The sequence below is a fragment of the Pongo pygmaeus genome, chromosome 4, assembly GCF_028885625.2.
Source record: "Pongo pygmaeus isolate AG05252 chromosome 4, NHGRI_mPonPyg2-v2.0_pri, whole genome shotgun sequence".
Lineage (NCBI taxonomy): Eukaryota > Metazoa > Chordata > Mammalia > Primates > Hominidae > Pongo > Pongo pygmaeus.
The window spans coordinates 92,405,952-92,419,738 of NC_072377.2; the positions used below are offsets into that span (position 1 = coordinate 92,405,952).

General features: G+C 37.2%; 1 protein-coding gene across 1 annotated transcript in view; it reads right to left on the reverse strand.

Annotated features, from left to right (window-relative positions):
- Positions 1 to 6,715: 6,715 nt before the first annotated feature.
- LOC129037431 (androgen receptor-like) overlaps positions 6,716 to 13,787 on the reverse strand; it is a 140,618-nt gene continuing 133,546 nt past the window's right edge. The window contains exons 5-6 of the mRNA XM_063664583.1: positions 10,945 to 10,978; positions 6,716 to 10,047 (exon numbers count right to left, since the gene is read on the reverse strand). Of these exons, the coding sequence (XP_063520653.1) occupies positions 10,031 to 10,047; positions 10,945 to 10,978 (51 nt within the window). The 3' untranslated portion in view covers positions 6,716 to 10,030. The remainder of the gene's footprint in view (positions 10,048 to 10,944; positions 10,979 to 13,787) is intronic.

A 13,787-nucleotide genomic window follows, 5' to 3' on the forward strand; every position in this document is an offset into this window, starting at 1 on the left:
TTTCTGCAATGCCTAATCTGCCATCAAGCCCATCAGTGTATTTTCGATGTCAGATATTGTAGGTTTTTAATCTTTGGATGTCTGGTTTGTTTTTTTTATTTTTTATCTTCCCTGTCTCTAACTTTTGGCACACCTAGAATACAGTTATAAAAACTGTTCTAACGTCCTTGTCTGCTAACTCTAACATTTCTGTCCATTTTAGATCAGTTTCAGTTCGTTTATTTTGTCTTTATTATGGGTTATATTCCTCCCTTTTGAATACACCTGATAATTTTGGACTGAATACTAGATATTGTGAATTTTCCTTTGTTGGATGCTGGATATTTTCTGGTTCTTGAGCTTTGTTCTTGGACGCAGTCAAAGTCCTTGGAAACAGTTGATTCTCTTGGATCTTGCTTTTGAGCTTCATTAATGGGACCAGAGCAACATTTAGTCTAGGGCCAACTATGCCTCATTCCTGACACAAGACCCTTCTAAGTACTATACCCCAGGCCTTTAGAATTATACAGTTTTCTAGTCTGGTTGGTGGGAATAGACACTATTCCTTGCCCTGTCAGAGTGCCAGGCACTGTATCTTCTAGTCTTCTGGGATGTTTTTCCCTTGGTCTCAGGTAGTTTCCATGCATGTACTTGCTGATCAGTACTTGGCTGAATACTTGAAGGGCACACTCTGCAGATCTCTGAATTTCTTTCTCTGTGTAGCTCTCTCCTTTTTGGTGCTCCACCCTGTGGTACCTGTTGCCTTGATCGCCCCAGACTTTCACCTACATATCCTCAACACGAGGAGTCCAGTGAGCTCTGCTTTGGTTTCCCCTTTTTATGACACTGGAGCAATCATTGGGCTCATCTCATTTTTTCCTGATCTCTCAGGGATATCTGTCCTTCATTATCTGATGTCCAGTGTCTTATAAACTGTTCTTTCAAAATTTTGGTTTTCCTCTTTTCATTTTTCATTACTGTTGTTTCAGATGGGAAGGAAAACCCAGTCTTTGTTATTGCATCTTGGTCACAAACAGAGCAATACCACCTCTTGATGGAAAATGTGTCATAGAATTCGTGCATTAACTTTTCCATGGAATATTGTGCAGCCATAAAAAAGGATGAGTTCATGTCCTCTGCAGAGACATGGATGAAACTGGAAACCATCATTCTCAGCAAAGTCACACAAGAAGAAGTGCATGTTCATGCTTATAAGTGGGAGTTGAACAATGAGAACACATGGACACAGGCAAGGGAACATCACACACTGGGGCCTGTCAAGGGATAGGGGGCTGGGGGGGGATAGCATTAGGAGAAATACCTAATGTAAATGACAAGTTGATGGGTGCAGCAAACCAACATCGCACGTGTATACCTGTGTAATAAACCTGCATGTTGTGCATATATACCCCAGAACTTAAAGTATAATAATAAAACTAAAAATAATTTGTGCATTAACTTTTAAACAACCATGTATGGTCACCATAACTATGGATTATGGAAACAAGGTGAAGGGAATTAGTATTTTGGGGATACAATTATTTGTTATGTGCTTTTGTTTTCCTCATTTCATCCTCACAGCAACTCTAAGAAGTAAGAATTGTATATTCCACCGCTACTTGACATATTACTGTAATGTAAGTTCCATGAGAATGAGAGTTTGTTTGTCTTGTCAGCTGTTGGATTTCCATAACCTAACATAGTACCTGGCAAATATGAGTGTATGAATAATAGAGTGAAGATCAGAAAGCTATGGTTCAGGCAGTTAAGTGAATTACTCAGTGTCATTGCTAACAAGTGGCATGTTTGGGATTCAAATACAGTAGCTAACTGTAATACCGATTCTATTATCACTAGATTACCCTGTACTCAGCAAAGTGCACTAATGACATGAAATTAAAATGAACTGACTTTTCTTTTCAACAAATGGTGCTAGGAAAACTGCATATCCACATGCAAAAGAATGTTACATACAAAAATTTTTAACAACATTATATTCTAACACTGTATATAAAAATAACTCCAAATAAATCAATGACATAAATGTAAGAGCTAAAACTATAAAACTCTTAGAAGAAAGCATACAAGAAAAGCTTCACATTGAATTTGGTAATGATTTCTTAGATCTCATACCAAAGAAACAGCAACAAAAGAAAATACAAAAGAATTTGACCTCATCAGAACGAAAAAGTATGCATCAAAGGACACTATCCACAGAGTAAAAAGGCAACCCACGAAATGGGGGAAAATATTTGCAAATCAAATATCTGATAAGGCATTTTTTTCGAGAATTGACAGAGAAATCCTAGAATACAACCGAAAAAAAAAAAAACTCAAACAACCTAATTCAAAAAATGGAAAAGAAGTTGAATAGATATTTCTCCAAAGATACACAAAATGGCCAATAAACACATTAAAAGGTGCTCAAAATCACTAATTATCAGGGAAATGCAAATCAAAACCTCAATGAGATACAATTTCACACCATGAGGATGGCTCTTATTAAAAAAAAAAACAGAAAATAATACATGTTGGCAAGAACGTGGAGAAATCAGAACTCTTGTGCACTACTGGTGGGAATGTACAATGCTATAGCTGCTATGGAAACCGACATGGTGTTCCTTCAGAAAATTAAAAATAGAATTACCATATGATCAGCAATAACACTTCTGGGTATGTACCCAAAATAATTGAAATCAGGGACACAGTGAGATATATGTATACTCATTGTATTAGTCCATTCTCATGATACTAATAAAGACATACCAGAGACTGGGTAGTTTAAAAAAGAAAGGTTTAATTGACTCACAGTTCAGCACAGTTGGGGAGGCCTCAGGAAACTTACAATCGTAGTAGAAGGGGAAGCAAACATGTCCTTCTTCACATGGCAGCAGGATGGAGAAGTGCCAAGCAAAGGCGGAAAAGCCCCTTGTAAAACCATCAGATCTCATGAGAACTCACTCCCTATCATGAGAACAGCATGGGGGACTGTCCCCATGATCTAATCACCTCCCATGAGGTACCTCCCCCAACATACTCAGATTACAATGCAAGATGAGATTTGGGTGGGGGCACAGAACCAGACCATATCACTCATGCTCACAGCAGCATTATTCTCAATCACCAAAAGGTGGAAGCAACTCAAGTGTCCATTGATGGAGGAACAGATAAACAAAATGGGGTGTATACATACAATGAAATATTATTCAGCATTAAAAAGGAAGAAAATTCTGATATATGCTTGAAGACTTTATGCTAAGTGAAATAAGCCAGTCACAAAAGGACAAATAGTGTATAACAGACACAGATAGTAGAATGGTAGGTACCAGGGGCTGGTGGGAGGTGTTAATGGAGAGTTATTGTTTAATGGGTACAGAGTTCCAGTTCTGCAAGATGGAAAAAGTTCTGTGGATGGATGGTGGTGATGGTTGCACAATGTGAATGTACTTAATGTCCCTGAACTGTACACTTAAAAATAATGAAAATGGTAAGCAATATGTTATGGATATCTTACCACAATTTAAAAAAAAAATTTAAAAAATGAACTCTTCTGTGCATTAAACTATGTTTAATTTAATTGATTAAACAGCCCATCTCACTTTGGGTTGATTATACTGGCTGCTGGAATTTACTGTAATAGCTATCAAGAGGAATTGCTGCCCAAAATACTAATACCTCACATTAAAAAAAAAAAAAATCAGTGTTATGCTGGGACTGTGAGCAAAGAGCAATGAGAAACGACCCAGAACCTGCCTGGTCCCAAAATGCAAGGGACCAGGGCTGCTTTAAAGAGCAGCCCATCTCTTGCTCTCTTGTCTATCACTTCTCCCTCATTGCTCACCACAATATGAAAGTATGCACAACACCTATGTATAGTTAACTGACCTAGGATTCAGCATCGTATCTCCAAATTTTAGAATGGATGATGCGGACAGATTTGAACAACTCATCTCTTGTGCATTTTTCCCAGATACCAGATTTGAATATAATCTCAGTGCACTGTACATATTTTATATATCTGAAGTTAGGACGTTACAAATTCAATATGCAAAACACACAAAATGATGTGGAGATTACTAAATAATATTTAAATAAAGACATCTTAGTTCCAGGGAAATTGTGACATAGTGATCTTCCTAGGAGTCCATGAAAATGTCCTTTGATGACTAAATTCCTTCGACAAATTGGGTATATTTATGGATGTATGCTTTATTTTTTATAGATACGATTTATCTTATGTACTTTATTTTTATTATGAAATTTTTTACTTTTTTGAAATGGAGTCTTGCTCTGTTAACCCAGGCTGAAGCACAGTGGCATGATCTCGGCTCACTGCGGCTCTGCCTCCTGGATTCAAGCAATTCCCCTGTCTCAGCCTCCTGAGTAGCTGGGACTAAAGGCATGTGCCACCAGGCCCAGCTAATTTTTGTGTTTTTAGTAGAGATGAGGTTTCACCATGTTGGTCAGGCTGATCTCAAACTCCTGACTTCAAGTGATCCACCCACCTCAGCCTCCCAAAGTGCTGGGATTACAGGCGTGAGCCACTGAGCTCGGCCTATATTATGTACTTCATATATAAGATGTACAGCCTGCCAATCTTTAATGAGCTGTGGCTGGATTGAGAGAGTGCAGAGCAATAGGGGAAATTGGACCAAATTGTTGTAGAGAGACTTGACTGCAATTCAGAAAACCAGAATTTTACTCTAACTCTGTTGAGACTAGACTACCTGTATGACCTTAGATTAATTTTTGTTGCTTCCTAGGTTTATTTCCTCTACAGTAAATTAAGTATATTAAATTTGATTTAATGAGGTGATCTCTACATGCCGCCAACTACAATAGTCTGAGTTCTATTATCCTATCAAGTTGACTGAAAGAAGCTAGAAAAGATATGTGAACTAAGAAATAACTGGTAAAAGAGAAGTGAGGGATTCAGTTACTGTGCTTTGGGTTGCAAGTAACAGAATTCCCAACAAGGTATCACTTGAGTAATAGGGGTTTATTATTTCAGACGACAAGAAGTCTAGAAGTGACAGTTTCCAAGTTGGTTAATTAACATCTCATGAATGTCACATCTCTGGGTCAGCTTTTTTAGGATTCTCTTGGCTTCTCTGTTATTGTTGCCACAACTCCAAGCCCCCATCCTCATGAAATAAGATTTAAAAACAAGGAGGAGCATGAGATTTTCCTCATGAGTTTGTCTCTTTTTTTTTTTTACAAAAGGAAAATCTATCCCAACAGATTTCTTTTTATGTTCATTTGGTGAATGAGTCACATGCCCATCCCTAAACCAATCCCTGGCAAAGGAGAACGGAATTATGATGAAAGGGATAGACGAATTATAACTCATGGGCATACGTGTGCCTTCTCTGAGCCTATTTTTTGCATGGTATCTGAAAAGAAACCAGAGTTCTGTTAGCAAGTACAAAGAGAAAAGAAAAAATGGAAAATCAAAGTAAAGACCCGAAAAGCTTGAGTTTATAAAAAAATCAGGATGGGAACCAATTAAGAGATTTTATACTTCTAAATGTAGGCATCATGTAATAAAAACATCCACCTCGGATATTACATATATATTTACCTGGCTTGGGATTAGGGTATGGATAGTGTATGTACATAAAATAACTATCCTGGGAATCCGGGCAGAATTAGTCTTTGGTGGGAAAGAGGTTGGCCCTGATTGTATAAGGACAGTGGGTCTCAGTTTATATAGTTTGTATAAAGCGATTTTCCACTGTGAGGAAAAATAACTGCAAGTGCTTTATGGCATTCTAGAGATAATAGAGAGTGATGGAGTGGAGAGGATGGAGTTACTAGAGCAAAGAAGGGGTAACATTGTAATCTCAAATCAAAGTCTAAAGAGGCACCCTGATCTTCAGTCCCTCAGATGGTGCCAGTAGACAAGATGAGCACAGCATTCATTAATCCATCCTTCTGTATGTCCCCAGCAATTCATCAAATAACCTCAGGGTTGAAGAGGCTACTTATCTGAGAGTCCCAAAGGTCATTGCATTTTAAAATCCTGTTTTTAGCCAGCAAAAAGCAGAGTCCTTCATGAATGTGGGAATTTCACAGCCAGGTCCATCACCATAATCTAATAAAACTGTTGTCACTGAAGCACTCTTTAGACTGTGAAGGCTCATATCAAAGTCTTAATTACACTTCTTCACAGTAGTAACATTACATGAAAATGAGGGCATAAGAATACATCAGAAAAGATTTGATTTAATATGTTTAAATCAGATTTAACAGAACTCAGGCATATTCCAGCACATCAGGCACAAAGTCCCTAATCTTTCAGCCACTTTTAAGGAATATCTGCATCTTTGTAAAAAATCTGGTAAGATGAGCCAAAAGTTTTAAGAATGGCCACAGCCACCTGCAAGATAGTAGAATTGTTAGGAGAAACCAATTCTCCTTGTTAGATTCTCATAGACTTATAAACAACTAGGGCCTAAAAATACAGAGTGATTTCTAAGGGTTGGACTTTAGTGGTAACCAATTCCATCATCCTATTAAACAGAACAGTTGGCTATCACCATCAAAGAAGGACAGAACTGTAGAATTGGTTTTAAAGTTTTCTAAACATTCACTTCACAAATAAATGCACAACCATAAAAAGTATTTTATTTTAAGAAGAGTGCATCAGAAAATATATTTCATGTACCTCACTCATTTCATTTCTGAAAGAATGATCTAAGAAAGCAGACAAAATGCATGAATAAAGATTAGATAGGTCCAGATTTGGCTTAGAACAATGCCTTCATCAAGGGGCTATGCTCCTCTAAAAGAACTAGTAAGGCAGAGTTAAAAATCTTACATGTTTATCCTTCCAGTAATTGAATATGAGCCACGGTCTTATGGAAAGTGGGAAATTTTAAGGTCCTGCCATAGTTATTCTGAAACTAGCATATCAGGAGCCCATTTATCCCATATACTTTCAAGAATAAGCAACACATATGAATGTCCTTGGTTGCCCCATATAGGGAGTAGGGAGTTTTCTGACTACAGATGATATTACACATCTCTCAGTTAACTCGGTAATCCACATGCAAAGTCCAGCCCTTAGGGACATTGTCCGGGGGTTTGTAACACTCTTTGAGAGTCTTTGGTCCTATAACCTAAAGACTGGATTACACTCACCTGTTTGAGATTTTTGAATGAAAAATACAATAGAGATACATGATGCCATTTTCACATGTTGTTTTTTTATGAGAAGATATAAACACTAGAGTAAAAATGATGAACAGAATTCCTCCTGTCAATTGGATATATTCTTCATTTAACCATTTGGAGACACCAAAGCATAAGAAAGGTCATTATTCTAAAATATGGCAGAGTATTTTTATCTGACCAGTAAAGTGTGCTGCTCTGGCTCAAAGTAAGAACTGTGACCCAGCTGAAGGAAAGAGTCACACTTAAAATCTGGTTTGTAATGTGTCTTTCATTCCAGCAAATGACCTCCTTTCTGTCTCATATCAAAGAAGCTGTATAGGGTCAACTGACCTCTTCAAAGTGGGCGAGACAAAAGTCGGTGCTGCTACATCGGCAGCAGGGTTTCCAAGTTTGATTCTTTCCCCTAAACTGGGATGGTATAAAGCAGTCCCCAGCCACCTGGGTAGGAGACAGCCCACCCTTTGGGTTTGTATAAGTCATTTGGGGCCATTTTAATGGCAAAAAGGCATGAGTTTTTCAAATTGTTCAAATCAGGATACTTTTGAGGGTGAAAGGAAGTACTGTTAATAATTATGTAAGGACAATGGGCAAAAATAAAGCTTGTCCTGAGAAAACAGGGGTGTGTGGTCACCCTACTCATATAGAAAAATGAGGTCAGATTTGTAAGCAATGTGAACAAATATGCAAAGTACATCTACTAAAACTGTGCTCTATGGCCATTATATTGTCATAGAAACACAAATGAATTTGCGGGTGGAAATCTTTTTCCAAGACAGCACTGGTTGATGTCGTTCGTGTCGTTATCACAGGAGGTGAAAACTATAGATGAGAGAGAGCACTTCCACAAATAGCACAGGAGCTTCTGCTAATAATTATAATGTAAGATTACTATGGGGAAAAATGATACTTAAGAAGGACAGAGTGGGTTAGGAGGTGTGCATTTGCTGCCTTTCATTTTGGTCACTTGTTCCTTTTTTGATGGCTACCAGCACAGAGGAGGAAAAAGAATCTGTCTGAAGCAAGACTCCATCCTCACTCCAGCTGTGAGTCTCTGGTGGGAAGGAAAGCTACTCACTCTCCCAGTGAAACAGAACATGATTGTGGGGCTGCCACCAGAGCTATTTCAGTAAGCTCATATTTTTATAACCAAAACCACTTCCAACAAAAAAGAAGTCCAGGAGTTAATTTTTGTTTTAAGTCTTTTAAGTGTAAAGCTAATACTAATTGAGAAATCTATTTAGCAAATATTTGGGGAGGAAACTACCACACCATTTTTTACTGTTGTTGTTGTTGTTGTTGAAATGTTTCCCACTCCTCACCCCTCAAAAAAAAGGGGGTGTGGGTGTGGGGACAGAACAGAGGAAAGGAGAAAAGTGGCTTCAGTTCAGTGGAACACTAAAAAATGCACATGAATCAATTATGAAAAAGAGAAGGTCCCTTTGAATGACGAAAAGCTGATTGGAATTAAGATAGGCTTTGTTCCTATCTGGAAGGTACAAGGAGGGGACTTTTCAGCGGAACAGAAAAGGGGGATTTGGGACTGTTTGGCTGCTTAATGCCATAGTGCTTCGGAGCCCATGTGAAAATTTGCTGCTGGCTATTAATCATCATTGTACCCCTGCAAAGAAGCTGTTACAATGATGACTATATGTCATTATATTCCCACTGTAAGTAACGAATCAGAGAGCTGGGAAAGTTGGATAAGAGCGGCTGGCAAACTTTTAAGCGGTCGAATCTATTTAAATAAATTTACATCACATTTGCTACTTTCTCTGGTATGGGAATCATACTTTAAAATGAAACAATATGCTGTGTTCATGGGGCCTGGTCTTTTATTCCCCTGTCTCTGAGCCTACTTTCCAGGTCAGCCTTTGCCAGCGCTGACAGCACGCTTTTCTCATAGCCTCTCCTTCTCATAGCCTTTGGTTGCTTTCAAGTTCAATTTAGCACAATAAAGTTGTTATGCATGACAGTTTGGAGAGCAGAATAGGTGGTGTCTGAGCCCGCTGTGTCGCTACAAAGTGGGCCCATTCTCTGTGGGCCGGCTCAGTTACTGGAGCCTTACTGGTGGGATACAGCCATGGACTTCCAGACGTTCCCATCCTGACGAAAACAATTAGCTTCAAACTGCACGAAGCCTCGGGGTCAGCCTCTCTTTGACTGAGACTGCGCCATTTAATATGCTGCAGTGGATTTCAAATTTATGTTGATTTATCCTGTTGTGTTCCTCTTTTATGCACTTTATTTACAGATGTGTATGGAACAGGGAAAGTTAGAGTCCCCCATGCTTCAAGAGTTTTATTCGAAATCTAAACCATTGTTTTATGTTTATTTTATCAAGAAATAGAGTTGAAACATGTCAGGCTTAATTCCATTAGGCTGAACTGCCCAGAACAGAGCCCTGGGGTTTGGAAGACAGAATCTGAAAGGAAGTGTCTCCTTAGCTAAGCATCATCAACAAGCCAAACAACAAACAACCTCAAAACACTACTGTTGTCAGGATAGTTTTCTATTGTGGGAGACTCTCCCTCCAAAATCCCACTCTGACCTAAAAGTGACAGATCTTTTAATAGAACCAAACTGTAATTTTTCAACCATTACAAGCCACTGTGTATATCTGTGTATGTGCATACGGCTGTATCAGATCAATTAGTGTTTAGTATTCATTGACGTCCACCCAAGTGCTTACTGTCTTTAGAAATATGATACAAAATTCTGCTGCCAGAAAACAAATATTATTCGATTTTGATGCTGCAGAATTGTCCTCATGCAGAGAATGTAACATCTTCTCTTGTCCTCTGAAGAGAATACTGTAACAAAGCAAATTTAGGTGTACTTTCAATTTTACCATCAGAGTAGTCCAAGCCAGATGTCTTCAGTCTCTTAGGTCTCCTGGTAAAATAAATCACAGTTGTCTTGATTACTGATCTCGCTAATTATAGGGTACAATCGTCAAATAAGCCTCCTTCTAGATTATAAATTAACTGAAAGCATATCTTAAAAGCATATTTCACTTTCCTAAAAGAGTTTATTATCTTTCTGTAAGCTATTTATATTAAAATATTTTTTTCACCAACCCTGCCACATAACATTTGCTTTAACTGTGTAATAGTACAGAATAGTAAAAAAAATAAAAATTATAACATGGAGAGAATTTCCCTGAAATAATTTTATCTTATAAAATTTAATATAATTGCAAAATATTTTTATCCAAATTACATCATTAAAGGGAGAAATCTATATCTAGTTTCAGCAAAGTTTCAGAAGGGAAGTCATTTGTTTGCCTTGGTCATCTCTCTGCTTCTGTTATTATATGAATATTATTTGGTGTCATTTTTAGTAAGGCATTTTTTAAAGTCCTCATTTAAAATGGTTCTTGAAAATACAGCTGGACAAAGAAAAATTGCATTATGAGAGACTGTAAATGTGTCTGTGACAAAAGCACTATATCCTTTCTACTTTTCAGAGGGGATAATTTCTTTGCCATTCGAATGAGTGAATACTCCAAAAATTGACCAAGCTATTTAACTGATAATATGCACTTAAACAGTCTTTTATTTTTCTTGAAGAAATATATCAGAAGCATACCAAAAATTTCTCCTTGCAAAAGTAATGCAAACAGAAGATGGTGAGCTGTTAGTCTGGAAGGGTACACCTGGAAGTTTATACACACATGGACACACACACATACACACAGCACATGTGCAGAAGGCCTGTATGGTACAGGTTGTAAAACTTAGCACATATCTCTTCATCTGGAATCTCCAGTAGAAATACAGGGTAACTTACCGTAAGTTTGTTTCCTCATCTCCAAAGCAATTTCCTAGAAAAAAATTGTTAAATTAATGAAAAGATATAAAAGAGTTTTGGAAGAAAGCTTGACGGATTGTATAACATATCAAAGGATTTTACAGAACATTTAGAGAGACCCTGAATTTTGGGCTGACAGATTTATATTCATACTCCCTGAGGAAAAAAAAAAATACAGAAGAAACAATTGTGAATTGGTAAATCACTATTACTCATTAGTGGAGCTACTTTTATTAAACTGATGTGAAAGATGTCTGATATGGAAGAAGTTTGATATGGAAGATGATAGATCTTCAGTGTTCTCTAGGAGCAAAGGAAAGAGGAAGAGAAAGAAAGGCAAAATGGAAGCTCATTACAGGGAGTGAATTTGAAGTGAGGCAATATAAAGGTGAAAGAGAGAGAAGGTACTATTCATCATAAATGGCATCAGCAATGTTAGCTAAATTTTACCAAGGTCTTTTAAGTCCTTTGGCTGAAACAGGTATTCAGGACAGTATAGGCTTCAGGAGAATATGGTATTTGGTTTAACTTGCAGCATTACCATTTACTTGCTTTATGGCCTCAGGTAAAAATTTAAAGATCCAGAAGCTTCTCTTTGCCCATCAGTAGAATGGAGTAATAATAATTTCAAAATATATAGGGTTGTTGCAGAGAAAAAACAACATAGGTAAAGTGCCCGACACAACAACTGGGATGTATCCTTTAAATATTAATTTCCTTTACCTTCTCAATATTTTGATATACCTCTTGCAATTCTCATCCTCAAATTTCTCTGTTGGTCGAAATTGAGTCAAACTTCCTGACATAAAATCTCATAGAAAAAGAGACATTCTTAGTAACAAACCTTACTATAATGGATTCTGGATGGTTTAGAGCTGATAAAAACTATGACCACATAACTAGTTTTTATTTGGTTGTGGTTAGCCTTTGCTCATGCTAGCCTGATCACTGAAGCAAACTAATGAAGACCTGAAGAAAGGTTGTTCATATTGTGGCAACAGTATCTTCCCTTATATAGACATGAGTCTAAAGAGACATTTTCATAATAACTACACAATAATCTCCACAAAAAGTCTCCCAGGGGCTTAGTTGGAAATCTGATATGTCAAAAGCAAAGAGATCTTTGACATTATAAAAAAAAGAATTCTGCTTAGCAGTTAGTCCTGTTGCCCCAAAATAGTATGCTTTGGAGGAATAACGCTTACTTAGTCATGAAAAAATGAGCAAATTCATTGACATAACACTCATTTATTTATTAAAGACAAGTCCTCAGAGGTAGAGAATCATGTTTCCCAAGTAATAAGCTTATTCTTGTGAAACAGTCATGGAACCATGGATAAGTTTGATAGTGGGGGTTGACCTCTTGTTATCTGGTGATTGAACTTTGCTTCACCAATCTTATACTTGAAAGTATTTGGCAAAACTCAACTCAGGGCAAAAATTCAGAATGTGTTCTACCTCTGCTTATTATATAGCATATATTTTCCAGCTACTAGGAATGATCTTGACCAGGTGATTGGTCAAAGTTATTTTTTCTAGTATACGGCCACCTAATTGAATTCTTACATTAATGATAACCTTATTTTAGACAGCGAAATGTATTTTACAGAATTACATAGATAATGTAATTAAATATAGTATCAGCCTGCAGAAAAAGACTCAACTCTATGTTGCAAACGCTACATAGAATGGAAGCATGATGAACATTTTTTTACCATGTACAGTACACAGTCATATTGGTCCTTTTATCCAAAGTCTGTTACTTTTAATGTCAGCTGATTACATTTCTTAATGAAATGCTTTCAGCATACTTAAAATATGCAAAACATGAAAAAGCCTTCTGACTTGACTTTTAAACCCATCTTTCTTCGCAACTACTGGTAGAAAACCAAGAAGAGATTAGCTGTATTCTATTTCTGCCTATTTCCCCATATTTAAACTATAATAGGACATACTTTCTTATATCTTATCATCAGTTAGGTGATTTTTTTCAAGACCTGTAAATACTGAATTAAACATATGCATGTTAAATCAGTCATTTGTGCAACACAGTATCTTTGAACTTTTTTTTTGTTTTTATGGGTAAGCTGTTAGTAAAGAGACATATGTGCTGTGTTTTATATATCCACATACTTTACTACCATTTTTTTAGATAAGCACCATAACTTAAGTTGTCTTCCACACAAAGTTCTGGCAAGCTTCAATAGATTCATTAGTGGGTTTTTCTTTACAACCAACGAAGCTCAAAGAGCTCCTAACAATGGAGCTAATCACTGCCTCTTCCCTGACCCAAGCTTAGGTTTTCCCTCCTTTCACTTCAGACTCTTATTTCATTTCTGAGCAATTGGATTTCCGTGGCACTCCCAGAACAAATAAATATCTCCTTTTTCCCCCTGCTTACATCTTTTGTGTATATTTTTTCTATACGACTGCCCGTATTTAAACTAGTATGGTAATGGCTTGGTTCTTCAGGTAATCTTTCATTGGACATAAATGGTGTAGCATTAAAATGCAGATAATGTTACCTCAATTAGAGAATGCTGTGCAAAACTTGAAAAAGACGTAGCTAAATGTTTGGACTAAACAAGTAAGTCTATGTTGTTAAGAGTGGGGCTGAGCAAGTTGCATTTTCAATAGATCCCTTAATGAATAAATGTTAGACTGTATCAACAGTCCTGAACAGGCCTGTGGTTTGTGTGTGCATGAAGTGTAATGGTATCAATTGACTGGCTCTTTGTGGTTGCTATAAAGTACTCTTGAATGTGTCAATGGAGAGAAGGCCTGCAGACAATGAAGCCATGACAGCTGAATGTCAGCAGCGA